The sequence below is a fragment of the Centroberyx affinis genome, unplaced genomic scaffold, assembly GCF_046629955.1.
Source record: "Centroberyx affinis isolate AG114_WGS23_722 - 3 ecotype Tasmania unplaced genomic scaffold, CSIRO-AGI_Caff_v1 ptg001408l_1, whole genome shotgun sequence".
Taxonomy (NCBI): Eukaryota; Metazoa; Chordata; class Actinopteri; order Beryciformes; family Berycidae; genus Centroberyx; species Centroberyx affinis.
The window spans coordinates 88,193-103,271 of record NW_027279888.1 but is presented as its reverse complement, the minus strand read 5'-3'; the positions used below and the strand labels follow the sequence as shown (position 1 = coordinate 103,271).

Below are 15,079 nucleotides of genomic sequence, written 5' to 3'. Positions count from 1 at the left end.
ATCAACTTCTAGTGCCTGGCTCTTTTACTTTTTCAGTCCTGGATTGGCATTTGTATAGCCTTGTCAAGTTGTACACCTACAACACTCATTCATTGGCACTGGCTGAGTTCTGGCATAGGAGGATGTGTGAGGCTTATTCATCCTACCCGTTGGTACATATAAGGCTCATGTATATTCTAGACCTCAGCCTGTACCTTCAGATAGTAACAACTCGTAGGCATTAAGCCTTTTTGCTATTATTTTTCTGTGTTTGGCAGGTGTTGTAACTGATGTGTTTTCATTTTCCATTCTCAGACGTTCCAGTCTGGTGATAACAACAAAGATCTTTTGGGGTGGAAAGTAAGTTTCATCTGGCGTGTGCAAATGAGAAATGCTCCTCTGTATAATTTCCCTCGGCTTGTATCTAATGTTCCATTTAATGGGATCATGTGTAATCCAAACGGATTTGTTGTCAGGTACTTTCAGTAGAGCTGAAACATGAATTAGATCGTATTTCTCAATGGACATATGATATAATACAACAGTAATAACATATCTTGTACCATTTCTGATAATTGTTTCTAATGCACTGTATTTTTTGTTTGCAGAGCAGAGACTGAAAGAGGGTTATCCCGAAAACACATTATAGAAGGTAAGCAGCAGTGATGTAGATCATACCAAGGACAGCGGGAGAACTTAAATGCTGACCCGGCATCAACAAAATACTTCCTAATTAGTCACTTTGGCTCCAGGGAATCAAGGCCTCACTTTAATAATTGATATGCTCTTGAGGTTATCTGAGTTGCTGAGAAAACTCAGGCTTTTGGGTGTGCCATAACAGTATTATCGCATTGTTTTGAGAGTCCTCTGTAGTAATTTTTCAGCTTCAGTATATTGATTGGGCTCTTGTGAGGAATTGAACAGAGATCAGAAGAGAGGATCACTATTCTTGTATGAACTTGTGAATGTTGTGCTTATTTCTAGGTTTAAAAGCCTCCCTGGAAAGACTGCAGTTAGAATACGTTGATGTGGTTTTTGCTAACAGACCGGACCCTAATACGCCTATGGAAGGTAAAGTCTCTATGGTCTCTGCTTTAGCCTTGTCTTGTTTTTGAATTATCACCTCTTTTTTTTCTTGCTGTCTCAGAAGCTCTTAAACATCTTTTTCTTATGAATTTCTCTTGTAACAGAAAAAAATCTATTTTTAAATCCTGCATGTTGTCTTGGTGCTTCCACCTCCACAGTCAGTCAGAATGAGGTTGAAGACGAATGCTGGAGACCTTTAAATGGCAGAGTGCTAACTGTGTGTGGGCTCAGCTGGTGACACACAGTATCCATCTGCTCCCATGTCAGAGTTTCTCTCTGGGTCAGACTCAGGTTAGAGGTCAGCTTGCTACCCTCGATGCTTCAAGCTATCCTTACAGGGACCATATCCTCTGTGGCTCCGCCTCTGTCACATTACTTCAGTCTTTATTAGTCAGAAGTAGCTGGCGCTGTTTGATGTAGGTGTCTGCGAGGGGATTCTTTTGCCCATCTGCCCTTTTAAAAGATTGCACATAATTCACACAGCTCGCATGGACAGATTTGAGTCTATGCCTTCGAAACAACAGTAGTGTGACCATCTGGTATATTTTAATCTGGCAGTAGCCAAAGGACAGCGAACAGGGGAAAGCTCTGTCCACTTAAAGAAACCCTCTTTATCCCTCCCTCCCCTCTCATTGTGCTTTGTGTGGCGGTCACACACTGGTCACAAATGGCCGGTGGGCAAGCAGTAAAGGCAATTCCTGCCTAATGCCCCTAACTAAAATACAGTGATGCGACGGATCAACATAATAACCAAAGAATTATCTCTGCGTGACATTCAGCCAAGCTTAGCCAGTGTCACACATTATAAAAAAAACAAAAAACACACACACACACACACATCGCACAACCATGGAAAATGACTCATTTTGTCTCTATGGTAGCAACTTTTCCAAGATATTTTTCATTTTTGAGAACTGGACAGATTTCTTTAACCCTTACATGAGCTGTAGACCTACGTGTCAGCCTTTTGAAGACTCTTAGTTTATGATTGAGGATTCCCTCTCCCTATAATTGGCCAAGAAAGTTAGAACTGGTGCAAGTATGCCTGTCATCCCTTATTAATCCAATTGGCTCTTTCTTTGTCCCCCTGCAGCTTCTTGAAGATCAAATGTACATTCTTACCATAATGTTGTACTATTCCATCTTGTTATGAATGGGTGTCGTACTCATCTGAATGATTCAATCACGCGTTAGCATTAACAAGAAGCTCTTTTGCAATCTCTCCTGAATTCCCCAGTCCATTTGGATTTGTAATAATAAGATGCATTGCTTGTAATAACAAATAAATCCCTTGAATAAGCACTTGAGATACACATACTGTAGGTTCTCATAACATTGGCCATCCTCTATAGCAGTGGTTCTCAATGTGGGGTCTGGGGACCACCAGGGGTCCTTGAGGTGGTTCCAGGGGGTCCCCAGCAAATTGATGAATTCTTAAACTTCAGCATTATTTAATTTACAAGAACACAATTAGAAAATGTAGAAGAATGACTTTTTTGATCATTGTTTCACTGCTATCTCTCTACCTACAATACAGATAGTCATGGAATTCTGGACAAAATTATTTCTAACAATAAAAATATTCTCAGATTTGAGTCTGAGAGACAAAATCTCAAATGGGGGTCTGTGACTCTAATGTGGACTAGATTAGGGGTCCTTGATATGAAAAAGGTTGGGAATCACTGCTCTATAGACTGCAGTCTATAGAGGAAAAAATGGTAGGGAGAATACTATTTTTGTGAACAGAACATGGTGACAACAACATAGTGTGTTTTGACTTTTGTGTATGTTTGTGTTTGCAGAGACGGTGCGGGCGATGACCCATGTGATAAACCAAGGCATGGCCATGTACTGGGGAACATCTCGTTGGAGCCCTATGGAGATTATGGTGAGACTGAATGAATCTGTGTAGACAGCTTTTGAGTGTCTACTGTCCAAAACTTCTCGGACTAAAAGCAGTGATACACAGAACGTTTTGGGCAGTATGAATTGCCAACATTGCTGAAGGTGTTTCCTCAAGATTTTTCCTTTTAATCTATAGGAAAGCCTTGTTGCTGAATCATCTGAATTGATTTTTGACTGTGTGGATCAATTTGTTGCTCGGGTGTGTTGCCTGTATATGTTTCATTAAAAACTGCTGAGCACTGTATATCACCCTAGTTTTTGCTACTTCCTTGTTTCCTGTAGGAAGCGTACTCTGTGGCACGGCAGTTCAACCAGATCCCGCCCATCTGTGAGCAGGCTGAGTACCACATGTTCCAGAGAGAGAAGGTGGAGGTGCAGCTACCTGAGCTCTTCCATAAGATAGGTGAGTAGGGATGGACTTATGGCTGGGGATGGGGGATTGGTTCAGGTCTGCTTTAGGGTAGGGCTAGAGAGGGGTGAGACTTGAACTTTGAACTTGTGGGATGGAGTTTAGGATGTAAATGTGACTTGATCTACAACTGGGGCTTGGTTTAAATAGGCTGACACAACACTAAGACGTGACGCTTGCAAATGCACCTTATGTTGCCTACAGGCTATACAACTTAAAATCCTAAGAGACTGTGAAAACAAAGCATTTCACACTAAACAACAGATTTGAGAAGACTTCTAATCGCTCTGTCATACAGACACAAACTTGAAGAAAAACTTACCTATTTGATGAAAATGAGCATCACATGCGTGAATCTTCTGTAATGGGGTTCAACGACACTATTGCAAGTCTCTGTAAGAGATTTGTGTCATTTTACATCTCACACTACAGGAGTTCATCTAGATTTCTCCAAATTTGTCAATGTGTCCTTCTCAAACAAATTCCAGGTCAGGGTTAGGATTAGTCCTTAACCTTTCTCACACTACAAGATTAGCTATGTCAATCATCTCCACAGACGCCCCCATATCAGTCAGCAAAGACTCAGCCCGATCTTGAAATCCAGTTCGAAAGGAAGAATCAGACCCAACAGGCTAAAACTCATGCAGTGAGAACCCAGCATTACTAAGATCATTTTTCTTCCTTTATAGCCAAAGAAACAAAGCTGAATTTAAGACTACAATCCTTTTGGGGAAGCGAGTCATGGTCTGTCGATGATTATGATTTTGATGATGATAATGATACTTTTGTCTTCAGGTGTGGGGGCCATGACATGGTCACCACTGGCCTGTGGGATCATCTCAGGGAAATACGACGGCAGGGTGCCTGCCTACTCTCGGGCCTCTCTGAAGGTAGCCGAACCCGCCCCTCCCTCTCTCTGTTTTCTGTGTATATCTCCTCCTCTAGTCATCTGTGCTGCTGCCCTGTGTCCCTATTCCGTGTTCCTTGTCCTTACTGGTTGCTGGTTGTCACAGTGGATTGTTTTTGTTTTTTGTGTGTGTTTGTGCCTTTCAGGTTCTGTAAGTTGTTGTCCCCTCGATATGTTTGTGTGTTTTCAGTGCCATGTTGACGCCATGCACTGTGTACATACTTCCCAAGCAGTGCTGTTTGACACTGCTTGTTGGCTAGTGTCAGCTCAATGCATTTTAGTGCTCGCACTCAACAAGCACACACACACACACACACACACACACACACTTTCTATGTACATGGACACAAAAATGCATACAAAGAGCTGTAACAATATGTGTGAATATGTTTTATTTATTTGTATTTATTTTATTTTTTTTACCCGCTTGGATAGTGACACCCAGTGAACTGAAAATGACTTCTTTTTTTTTTTGCACTGAGCATAAGGCAACAAAACATCCATATTACTTTACATTATTGCTTACTGTCATTGCTTTGGGTGAGGAAAAACACTTTTCATGATTTCATTCAGCGAGTACTCAGAAGAAACCCAGTGGAATATTTAAGTTTAGTGCTGGATGAGCTCAGAAAGTCTCATCAGCAACCACTTATTTTCCATCTCTCAAAAATCTAAATGTTGCCATTTCTCAGCCTCACAAAAATAAGTAATATCCAAATTAGCCTCTACAGTAAGATAACATATTACTTAATCCATTAATCTATCCCTTTGTGGTGGAGTGGCATGTTGTATCTGTAGATTGTGTATCTGTGAGTGTGGAGTTGCACCTTGTGGACCCGAGTCTTTCCTGGTTCATGAAACTAGCTCTCCATTTTGGTGTTGTGCAGTACCTTTTGACGACTTGTGTGGAATGTGATACCCATTGTTCAGTAGAGTGTTGCCTGTGGATGTTTGTGGTATTTGCTCATTTTGGTTATTTAACTCTGTGATTAATCTTCTTGGTTCTCATTTGTTAATATTGGAATCATTATGTGATCCCTGAACCTTGATGTTATTTAGTTTTGACATCCAGACTTTGCTCTCTGCACACATAAAAGCAAATTCAACAGGTAGAGGAATGGCCTTTTTCAGTGCAGATCAAAAAACTATTTTTCTTTTCAGCCGCACTTTATAATTTTAATAATACACTGAAAATATATTTTTTATTTGTGTGTGGATGTAGCTTGAAAGCTTAGCTAGAGTTATCCTCGCCTTCCTGAGGTGACGGTAGGCGACAGTCACGTGTTTAAAAACAGGCCCTGATGACACAGGAGCTGCAGCGCACCAGTGTGAGCAGGGCTGTGTTTTTGAGCAGGTGTGCTGTGTTTTTGACAGGGTTACCAGTGGTTGAAGGACAAGATCTTGAGCGAGGAGGGCCGGCGTCAGCAGGCGAAGTTGAAAGAGCTGCAGGCAATCGCGGAGCGGCTGGGCTGCACTCTGCCCCAACTCGCCATCGGTACGCAGATACACTCTGCCGCTCTCTCTCTTTCTGTCTGTCTGTCCGTCCCTCTGCCTCTCCGCTCGCTCTCTTTCACGACGGGCTGAGGTCGCCGCTGCTCTTGCAGCTGTCGGGTTTGCCTGTTGGTGTGTTGTGTTGTCTCGTGTGTCTTGTGTTTTGACCATACTGTAGTTTTTAAGAGGAGAAAATGAAAGGTAACAATGTTAAAAGGACATTAAGTAATCTATAACTTTTATCAACCTCTATTGGTGACCAGTAGGAATTGCAACAACATTGATAGAATTATCTCCTCCTCTGGTGCAGCCCCTTTTAATTAATTAAGAAAGTAATATTCTAAATATCAACATATGGAATGTAGTGAATGAGTTATATGTTTGTGTATGTAGGACTCTGATATTCACAGGCGTATGAGTGTGCTATATTTGGGAGTTTACTGTGTCAGCAGAAAAATGGCATCCCAAACATAAATCCAGTGAGTGCCCAATATTGATTCACTGCCGGGCAGGAAAGTGGGAATGAGCAACTCCAGACATTCCCAATCCTGGGAGAGCTGTTAAAGCGTCAGAGATGAAGGAAGCACAAAGTAAATCTGGGACTCCGTACCTATCTCAATGCATATCAGGGCAGATTTTTCAGACTTGCAGTAACGCACTGTCAAAGATTAGGTTTCACGGCCCATTAGTGGACACCGTCATCTCCCCCAATTACCATAAATCCTGCTGGCACTCCTGTAGGCAGTGCAGGCGATTTATGTGTACCATGTGCCACTCTACATCACTCCTGCGTTGCGATATTGAATAAAAACTAAACATGAAATACTGTTCCCTCCCTTTGGCGTAATTCTGAGGCCTGGTTATCCTGGTTATCCTAGTGGTGTAAGTGGGAGAATAGAGTTAATAGATGCGGTAGTGAATTGTGAATGACATGAGATAGTAGCTTTTGTTGCAGCAATCCCGGTGGCCTAAAGGGAAGCTCCACTCTTGCGTCAGCGTTGACATTTCAAATCCAGTGGAAGACCCTCAACTGTAGGCCTGGCCATATTCCTGTGTTCCTGAAAGAGCTCTCCCACTTTGGTAGAATTATAATCCCACTGTTTTTACAACAAAATTCTCCATCCCTTTATGCTGTAATCCGCTTACAAGTGTATTTCCCTCAAATGCAATAGCATACAGTTTTACTGCTATGTATTTACAGCTCACAGTTATTATAGCATACAGAACAGGGACGGTTCTTTGGTTTGTTCAAACAGGTTATAGAAAGGCATGTTTATTGCATATAGTATCTATAGCGTGTTGGCGTGTGTGGAGGTTTCATGTCAAGATATTATTTTATTGTTTGTGAACAGCATTGTTATCTCATGGTGGTGGAAAGGCAGTAGCCTACATGTTTTATGTGTGTATCTGGTGTAGGGATTGTCATTTGGGACGGGACGAATCAAGAGGGGTGTGTATTTGTGAAGTATTGTTGGAGAGCTGTTGCACTGTGTGTGTTTGTGTTTGAATTGGGGATGTTGTAGGTGTGTGTGTGTGTGTGTGTGTGTGTGTGTGTTTAGTGGTGGTAGGGGTGTCATTGCTCTTTACCGGTCTTCTACAGCGTGGTGCCTACGGAACGAGGGAGTGAGCTCTGTCCTTTTAGGGGCATCCAACACCGACCAGCTGATGGAGAACATAGGAGCAATACAGGTGAGGCCACAAAATTGTTTGTGTGTGTGTGTAAACTTGTGTCTGGTGTTCAGTAGTGCAACTGTATTGACAACCCATTGGCTCACTGTCGATTAATTAGAGAAAATGTTACCTGACCCGTTTCCCCTGGTCCATATTCATGCCTAACAATCCATAATGGCATTCTCCTCTCCTGGGTACAGCACGGCCTCTTGGGCAGTTTGCTGTTGCATGCTTGGGTGCTTTACTGTACGAGTTAATAAGGTCAGTGGAGTATCAGTCGCCAGGGGGATTGGAGGCAAGCTCAGGGCCACTGCTTCCCCTCCTGATAAGATGCACTCATTTAATGGGATTTTCAAACCAATGGGGGTTTATGTTCTCTCCTCACATTATGTCTGGCCTGAGGTGAATAGCATTCCAATTCCTCTCCCTTCTTGGATGATTGTGTGTGTGTGTGTGTGTGTGCGTTTTAATATATATTTTGTGAATGCTTGTGTGTGTTTATATAAGTGCCTGCTGTGTGTGTAATGTGTGACGTGTGCATTCTATATGTCTCCTCTCCCAGAGCACATCTGGCATTTCATTTCTGAAATGCTATGCTCACATTTCTAGAGGGCTCTGCATTATTCCTCACACCAGGGGGTCCCAAACATTTTTATGTGGCAGACTACCCAAATAGACACATTTGGCTGTGGTGCCTCGGTTGGCAATATTTATTTCCCAGGGAACCAATACAGGGTGATTTTTGTTGATTCAGTATCACATTGTTCATATGTCTACACTATAATATAGGGCTGGGCGATATGGACAAAATCAAAGATCACAATATTTTTGACCAAATACCTCGATATCGATATTGCGACAATATTGTAGGGATGACTATTGGTGCTTTTACAAAATATTTACACAATAAGATTTTTGATAAATAATCATCAGTAATGTGAATATAATGACTAAGTGGGTAAAGGCAAATAATAGAACAGCTAGAACAGTCTGGTAAGTTCAGAAAATTACATCACTTTACTGTAATGCAGCCTTTAAAATTAGGAAAAGACAACACGTATGCCATATCACGATATTACAATATCCAAAATCTAAGACGATATCTAGTCTCATATCACAATATCGATATAATATTGATACATTGTCCAGCCCTACTATAATGTGGGGAGACAGAAGTGGCGAGAGTGAGAGAACTTAAAATTAGAATTTTTTTTTATTATTGGGAATTAAATCATAGTGAAATGAAACTGCTGCCTTACATATGGTACTCTGTAAAAATACAGATTTTCATGAAGTGCAGACAGAACAGCTTGATTAATTAATCTTAATCTTAATCTTAATTTATGTATTTATTATGATGGATTAATAAATGCATAAGAATAAATAAATTATCTTTACACATAACATTAAACTGTTAAAAGATTTATATACAGTATATATCATGATAAAAACGCTACCGTAGGAATAGGATTTGGTGGCTGTATGGGTCTTGACAAACGTTGCACAGGCTGCAAGGCTGCAAGCCAGACTGTGATTAAACGAAGATGAACTTCACTGACATCTAGAGGCGACAATAGGCAACTGCAGAGATGTTTTGTTTTTCATTATCATGGAATCACAGAAAACCAGAGGGACCAACTGATAGATAGCTGAATAGTAATAATTAAAGCACTCCCAACAAGTGCTGAGAATATATTTACTGTCTTTGTACTCTGGTTTCTCTCCTGCCGCAGGTTCTTCCAAAGTTGTCATCCTCCATCACACATGAGGTGGACAGCATCCTGGGGAACAAGCCGTACAGTAAAAAGGACTACCGCTCCTAACGGGCGGCACAGCCCCGCCCGGCAGGGCTGCACCGGGCTGCAGCTGCAGCGCCCCACCTTTGCCTGATCCTCTGTTTGCTTGAGCTTTTACTGAGTGAGACCCTGGCGCATGAGTCTGGCCACACCTTGGCCACCCAGGGCACCTCATTTAGAGTTACAGGGATACGATGAGAAAAGGGGGAAAAAAATAAAGTCACCTCCACAGGGAAGGAAGGGATTGACACGAAAGACAAAAGTAAAAGAGAGGTTAGGGATATGCGCTCATAGTTAAATCAGTTATACATTCAATTCAGCTGAACGTATTTTAAAACCGAAGAAAAATACCTTTTTAAAAAAAATAAAGCACACGCTTGCTTGGCAGCCATATATTATTTCTTTTTGCTTTTTTTTTTCTAACAACTGAATGCGTACAAAAGGAAGATTTAAGTTTATACTGTATGAATATACAAGAACTACTCTGTTGCACATGTACCATAGCCATGCATTTGTTCCTTGGAAGTTCTGTTTACAAACACCTGTGTACTGTACAATTCTGTCAAGGTTTCGCTCTGAAACAGCTGTTTGTTTGTGTTGTCTACATTATCAGTGTACAAGCCTTCTCGCAGGCTTAAACAATCAGCACTTTAGTATTGTCAGTATAATGGTGGAGTTATTTTAAGGAGGTGAGAGGATGGGTATTACTATAATCTTATCACACAGTCATTGCACTATAGAATTGCATCGCCTCCCCGAGACCAGATCCCTCTCCATAATCCCGTTCCCTCTGCTCATCTTCCCACTCCTCTCCTCTCTCTCTCTCTCGCTCTCTCTCTCTCTCCCTCTCTCTCTCTCTTTCTCTCTCTCTCTCTCTTCTACCCAGCCTTCACTGGCAGTGGTTCTGTCCAGCTTGATGCTCTGACACTCCTGCTGTCTAAGCATGGCACAGCCTCCACCCCACCCTATTTGCATGGGTGCTGCTATGTGACAATACTGAGAGGATAAGGGTGAACGCCTGCCCTCTGCTGGAGAGGCTTGTCCCCTGTCCTTAACTGGCGTGTTCAGTGAACCATCCGCACTGCTGAGTCAAGAGCGCAGGCCGTTGTGTCAGGGCGACTCATCTGCCACTGGAGAGATTAGCTATTTATTCAACCCCTATAGTAGGAACTACAGACTGCGTTAAATCAAATGTAGTGTCCTACTTCACTGTGCTACCCAGTCTCTTCTCTCTTTTCAGGGTGGGGTGTTACATGATAAAGTGGTCATACCAGTGCTGGGTCAACATCTCATGGAAATTTCTCCTTGATCAAATTGTGTTCAAGTATTTTTGCCTTATTTACAGTTGCATCAGACTGTGCAGTGGGCTTTGGCGTAGACAGCAGCGCGACAGCTGCCCTGGGCCGGCTGGCCTCATGTCCCTGGCATATGGGAGCACAGACTGGTTAAAGTGGTTCAGTACAGCTTATATTTGTTCCTCCCCAATGGGAGTAAGGGGTTGTGTGTTAAATTAATAGGTTAGTGTGAGTAGCTCAGGGAACGGAGCAGGTGGTTTTAGGTAGAAGCTAACTAGGCATGTGTTGGTGTACGCATGGTCAGGAGGTCGTATTTACTTGTATGTCTTTCTTTCATGTGTGGACGCTGGAGGACTTCATCGTCCGACCCGGTGACATTTCACGTGGCTTGAGCCAAAGATATTCCGTGCATCTCTTTGACAACACGTCACTTCCTGCAAGATTATATAAATCATGTTGAAGCATGTGCTATCCAGCTTGTTATCTATCTATGGTATGGACTTTATTCCATATATATCCTCACTTGACCATGCTGTTATAACGCTTAACAAATACGTCCTTCATATACAGTATGCATAGTACAACTATTTGCTTTAGGTTCGATAAGGTTCGTTTCAGGTGGCAGGTTATCTGATACATCTCAGAAGTATTATCGCACACTGAAGAAAATTTGACGCTGCCCTATATCGGTATTCATTCTTTCTCTTTTGGGTGCTCTCTTACTGTGATTAAAGCACAAGTGGATAGCATGCGATCCATCCTCAGAGCATGGACCCTCTTCAGCCAACATACATATGGGACAAGCAAGCTGATGCTACCCAGCTTAGGCTACTAACACATATAGATAAGGAGTCTTTACTAACAGCTGATATTCATTCTTAGCTAAAGCGAATACAGGTTAAAGAAACTGGTGTCAGTACGAATGGTGATAAGAGCGAGATGTAAGTGCTACTCAGTTAAAGTGGAGGGGAGCGCTAGAGAATCAAAATGAACGTTACTGTGTGGGATTTGTGCGGATGAGGTATACAATTATGCTTCGTTACTACTCAAAAAATTCTAGGTGATTTTTTAACACAGCAAAGTCACTTGTGTCACTGGTGTAGATCATGTTTGTGTAAGTGTGTATGTGTATGTGTGGGTGGGCGTATGGGGGGGAGGGACAAAATAGATTGATCCCTTGCTTTAGCCTGTCGTATCGGTTGATCCCAGTGTACATTTTATTTGCTGTGTCTTGTATGTCTGAGTGAATTAAAGAGGCATATGCCAATGTTGTTTTCTCAGAAGAAAAAAAAAAAGATGAGCAAAGAACATTTAGTTCATTAGTCTGTGAAGAGTTCCTGTGTCTTAATATTTTCATCAGCAGGGAATGGAGAGTAATTTTTTAGAGATGTGTGTTAAGAGCTCAGAAATTCTGACAAAGTCAGGAGCAAAATCCTTAGACACTTTAATAGTATTTTTGTGCATTTTGTTGCACCATCAATTGTATTTCACACCATGGTGCACAGGGCTTAGCACTGACCTACCTAAAAGAGATCCAGCGGTGTGAAACTCATCCCCCGGGTAATGCTGTAAAAGGTTTATGCACACTGTAGAAATAAGTGTTAATGCTCAAGAGCTTCATAGAAAGGCTAAAGTCTAGTTATCTGGTGCCCTCACCTGCCTAGGAGGAATATTTATGGAAAAATCATGCTTTAAGAGGTCCTGATTACTGTTCTAACATGATATTAATGACCAGTTCAGAAATGAAACCAGACCCACAGACAGATATAGCTTATTTCATAGAAGGTCCTAGGTTATACAGAGAATATATTTTTATGTTTGAGCCTTTAATGTAGTAGAGAAGAAAAACAGTTTTTATTTTTTTTCACCATGCTGCATTTTCCTCTGTTAATATTGTATCAATGTTAAGACTGACAAAAGAAGCAATTTCTTTGTATTGTGTATGCATTGTGAGGAATGATCTGAACTGAATGCGATGGTGGACTAAATTCACTCTGTGAAGACGCCCTAGTGAGAGTCTGATATCTCCTGTTCTGTACATAGTTTGACCTTTGTATATATTTCTGGTTGTGATCACCTCTGCCTTTTCTCTTTCTTTTTTTAATTTTCATTTGCAGGCATTGCTAACTGCACTGTGCTTGAATCTGAATTTAGACAGGATGTACAGCTTCAATCTTTAAAGAAAATGAAATGACAATGAAAAAATAATAAGAATGGTAAATAACACCTTAATGTGTCTGTCTTTATTGGTATCGTTCATGAGTTTAACGCTTTTTTTTTACTGTGGGTTTGGCAGAGTTGCTAAGTCTCCCCTCTCCAGTGGACAAGAAATTATACATTTAAAACTTGCAGTATATTCAACTGTATACAACTGTGAAATATAAATATGAAGAAGCAATTTATACACACAAAACAAACTCAAAACAAAAACTATTAGGACACTTTACCTTGGATGAGGCTGCTGCACAGGTGATGGATAATCGTGCAATCATTAGACACTGATTCATATTGAACTGTAACGGTTCCAGCTGTCCATTAAAGCACATTTAGTAAACAGGAATGTGCTTTGCTATATTAAATTATACTGCACAACATATAAAGATCATCATAGTCTCTGTTGCACAATACAGTAAAGCACCATAGCTGGACTGCATAGCACCATTAGTTTAAGGATATTACTTCATATTGTACAGAATTGGAAACAACTTCATAGCACTGTAAAGTGATGCATATAATGAGATGAGGTTGAATGAATTGCTCTTGTTTGAGACATCGAGACATCATGGCATCATATCCAGCAATACCACCAATTTCCATACATAATCATACTTGATCGTTTTACATACCTGCAAAAGGCATTTCATGGCTGACGGACAAAATATTAAACACAAAATACTTACAGTACATTAAACAAAACCACAATCTTATTAAGAGGAGTGAAATGGATCTCCTGGTTTTTGGAAGAATGATTCTTATCCTGAAGACTCTTAAGCTTTTGTTTAGGACGAGGCTGAGTGAAGTAGCTCCCTTTTGACCAGTAGGAAGGGCAATGGCAATGTACCAGTGATGGGTCGGGCTGAGGCCAGGTGTGAGTCGACTGACTGACCACAAACTTGCACAGTTCAAGGGACACCTAAACACGCACAAAGCATTGTCCAACTTAGGTTCAAACATGGAATTGCAATTCTCATCAGAGAGTCCGTCTCCATGAATGTCTTCCAGCCATCTCCTGTCCCGAGGTTGAGGAATTTCTATGCTTTTATTCACTCGAGTCACTTCAGTAAAGGTTACTTGATCTGTCCCAGTTTGTTGGAGTCTTCCAACGAGACGGAGGTGCTATAATGCGTTGTCCTGATGTGAGTCCTCTCTGCTGCCTCTGTAGGTGAGGCGTGGGGGCCCACCTGAGGAAACAAAGACCTGTCAGTCCAGCTCAGCCGATATACCACACATTCAGATTCTGTAAGACAAAACACCAAGTAGAAATGCAGCCTCAGCACTTCTGCCCCCAAACTCCCACAGCAACCGAATGGTGTCAGCGCTATAATTTCTTATTTATTCTTATTTCTCAAGTCAGCTAAAATGCCACTTCCAGTCTAGCTCAACAGCCTCGCTTTGTTACAGCATGGCTTGTCACTGGCCATTCCTGTGGACATAATGACAAGGCACTAAAAGTGTTGAGACAGCAGGAATGTGTATGTACCAGTCATGCTGGTTAGTCATTACCTTCCTGACAAGTGAGTCCGATCCAACTGTTGAGACAGGTACAGCGGCCGCTCCGACGGTCGCAGTGCGCCCCATTCTCACACTCGCAGGTCTCGGTGCAGTCTGGGCCGTAGCGGTTAGCTTTGCAGTCTGACACCACACACACACACACACAGAACATGAACACAGACACATTGTCTCACACAGTGCCAGACAGGAGCCAACTTGTGCATGCAGTATCAAAAGAAAGAAGATTCAAGCGTCTCTGAGCCTCACCAATGTCACATCTGGCCCCAGTCTTCCCTGAGGAGCAGAGGCATCGTCCCGTCACAGGATCGCATGGAGTGCCCTCTTCACAGTCACACACCTTCGCACAGCGTGGGCCGTAGCTGCCCTGCTCACACTCTGAGAGGAGAGAGGAGGAAAAACAAGGGGTTGGAGACAATAGAAACATAAGCAGCAGTCAGTTTGATTCTTGGTAACAACAACAAAACAAAAACATGTCAATAATCCGAGTATTTTACAGACTGTGTACTAACTGACCTCTATGACAGCGGGCTCCGTTGTATCCTGGAGGACAGACACACTGGCCTGATGCAGGATGACAGGAGGCTCCATTCGCACAGTCACACTGCAGCTGGCACAGTGGGCCATGGAGCCCAGGAGGGCAGGCTGAGGACGAAGGTTCATGACATGTGAGATATACAGTAGAGCTTTATGTTTTAAAACCTTCCCGCTGAATTAATAAATGGGTAAAGCCCTAGAGTTCAACTTGTCAGACACCTCAAAAGTAAAAGCTTCAATTTGTGCATCTAAAATAGGGCTGAGCAGATGTTTT

General features: G+C 42.0%; 2 protein-coding genes across 6 annotated transcripts in view; one reads left to right on the top strand and one right to left on the bottom strand.

Annotated features, from left to right (window-relative positions):
- kcnab2a (potassium voltage-gated channel subfamily A regulatory beta subunit 2a) overlaps positions 1-12,750 on the top strand; it is a 90,635-nt gene extending 77,885 nt beyond the window's left edge. For 4 of the 5 annotated variants that reach the window (XM_071526390.1, XM_071526386.1, XM_071526385.1 and 1 more), the window contains 9 exons: positions 295-339; positions 588-631; positions 964-1,050; positions 2,868-2,953; positions 3,253-3,373; positions 4,175-4,269; positions 5,661-5,781; positions 7,378-7,466; positions 9,182-12,750. In XM_071526390.1, coding sequence (XP_071382491.1) covers positions 295-339; positions 588-631; positions 964-1,050; positions 2,868-2,953; positions 3,253-3,373; positions 4,175-4,269; positions 5,661-5,781; positions 7,378-7,466; positions 9,182-9,271 — 778 coding nt within the window. In that variant the 3' untranslated portion in view covers positions 9,272-12,750. The remainder of the gene's footprint in view (positions 1-294; positions 340-587; positions 632-963; positions 1,051-2,867; positions 2,954-3,252; positions 3,374-4,174; positions 4,270-5,660; positions 5,782-7,377; positions 7,467-9,181) is intronic. The other variant, XM_071526389.1, reaches the window with a different exon arrangement.
- A 45-nt stretch (positions 12,751-12,795) lies between these two features.
- Positions 12,796-15,079, bottom strand: part of megf6b (multiple EGF-like-domains 6b) — a 51,211-nt gene continuing 48,927 nt past the window's right edge. The window contains exons 35-38 of the mRNA XM_071526384.1: positions 14,785-14,913; positions 14,518-14,646; positions 14,263-14,391; positions 12,796-13,940 (exon numbers count right to left, since the gene is read on the bottom strand). Coding sequence (XP_071382485.1) covers positions 13,876-13,940; positions 14,263-14,391; positions 14,518-14,646; positions 14,785-14,913 — 452 coding nt within the window. The 3' untranslated portion in view covers positions 12,796-13,875. The remainder of the gene's footprint in view (positions 13,941-14,262; positions 14,392-14,517; positions 14,647-14,784; positions 14,914-15,079) is intronic.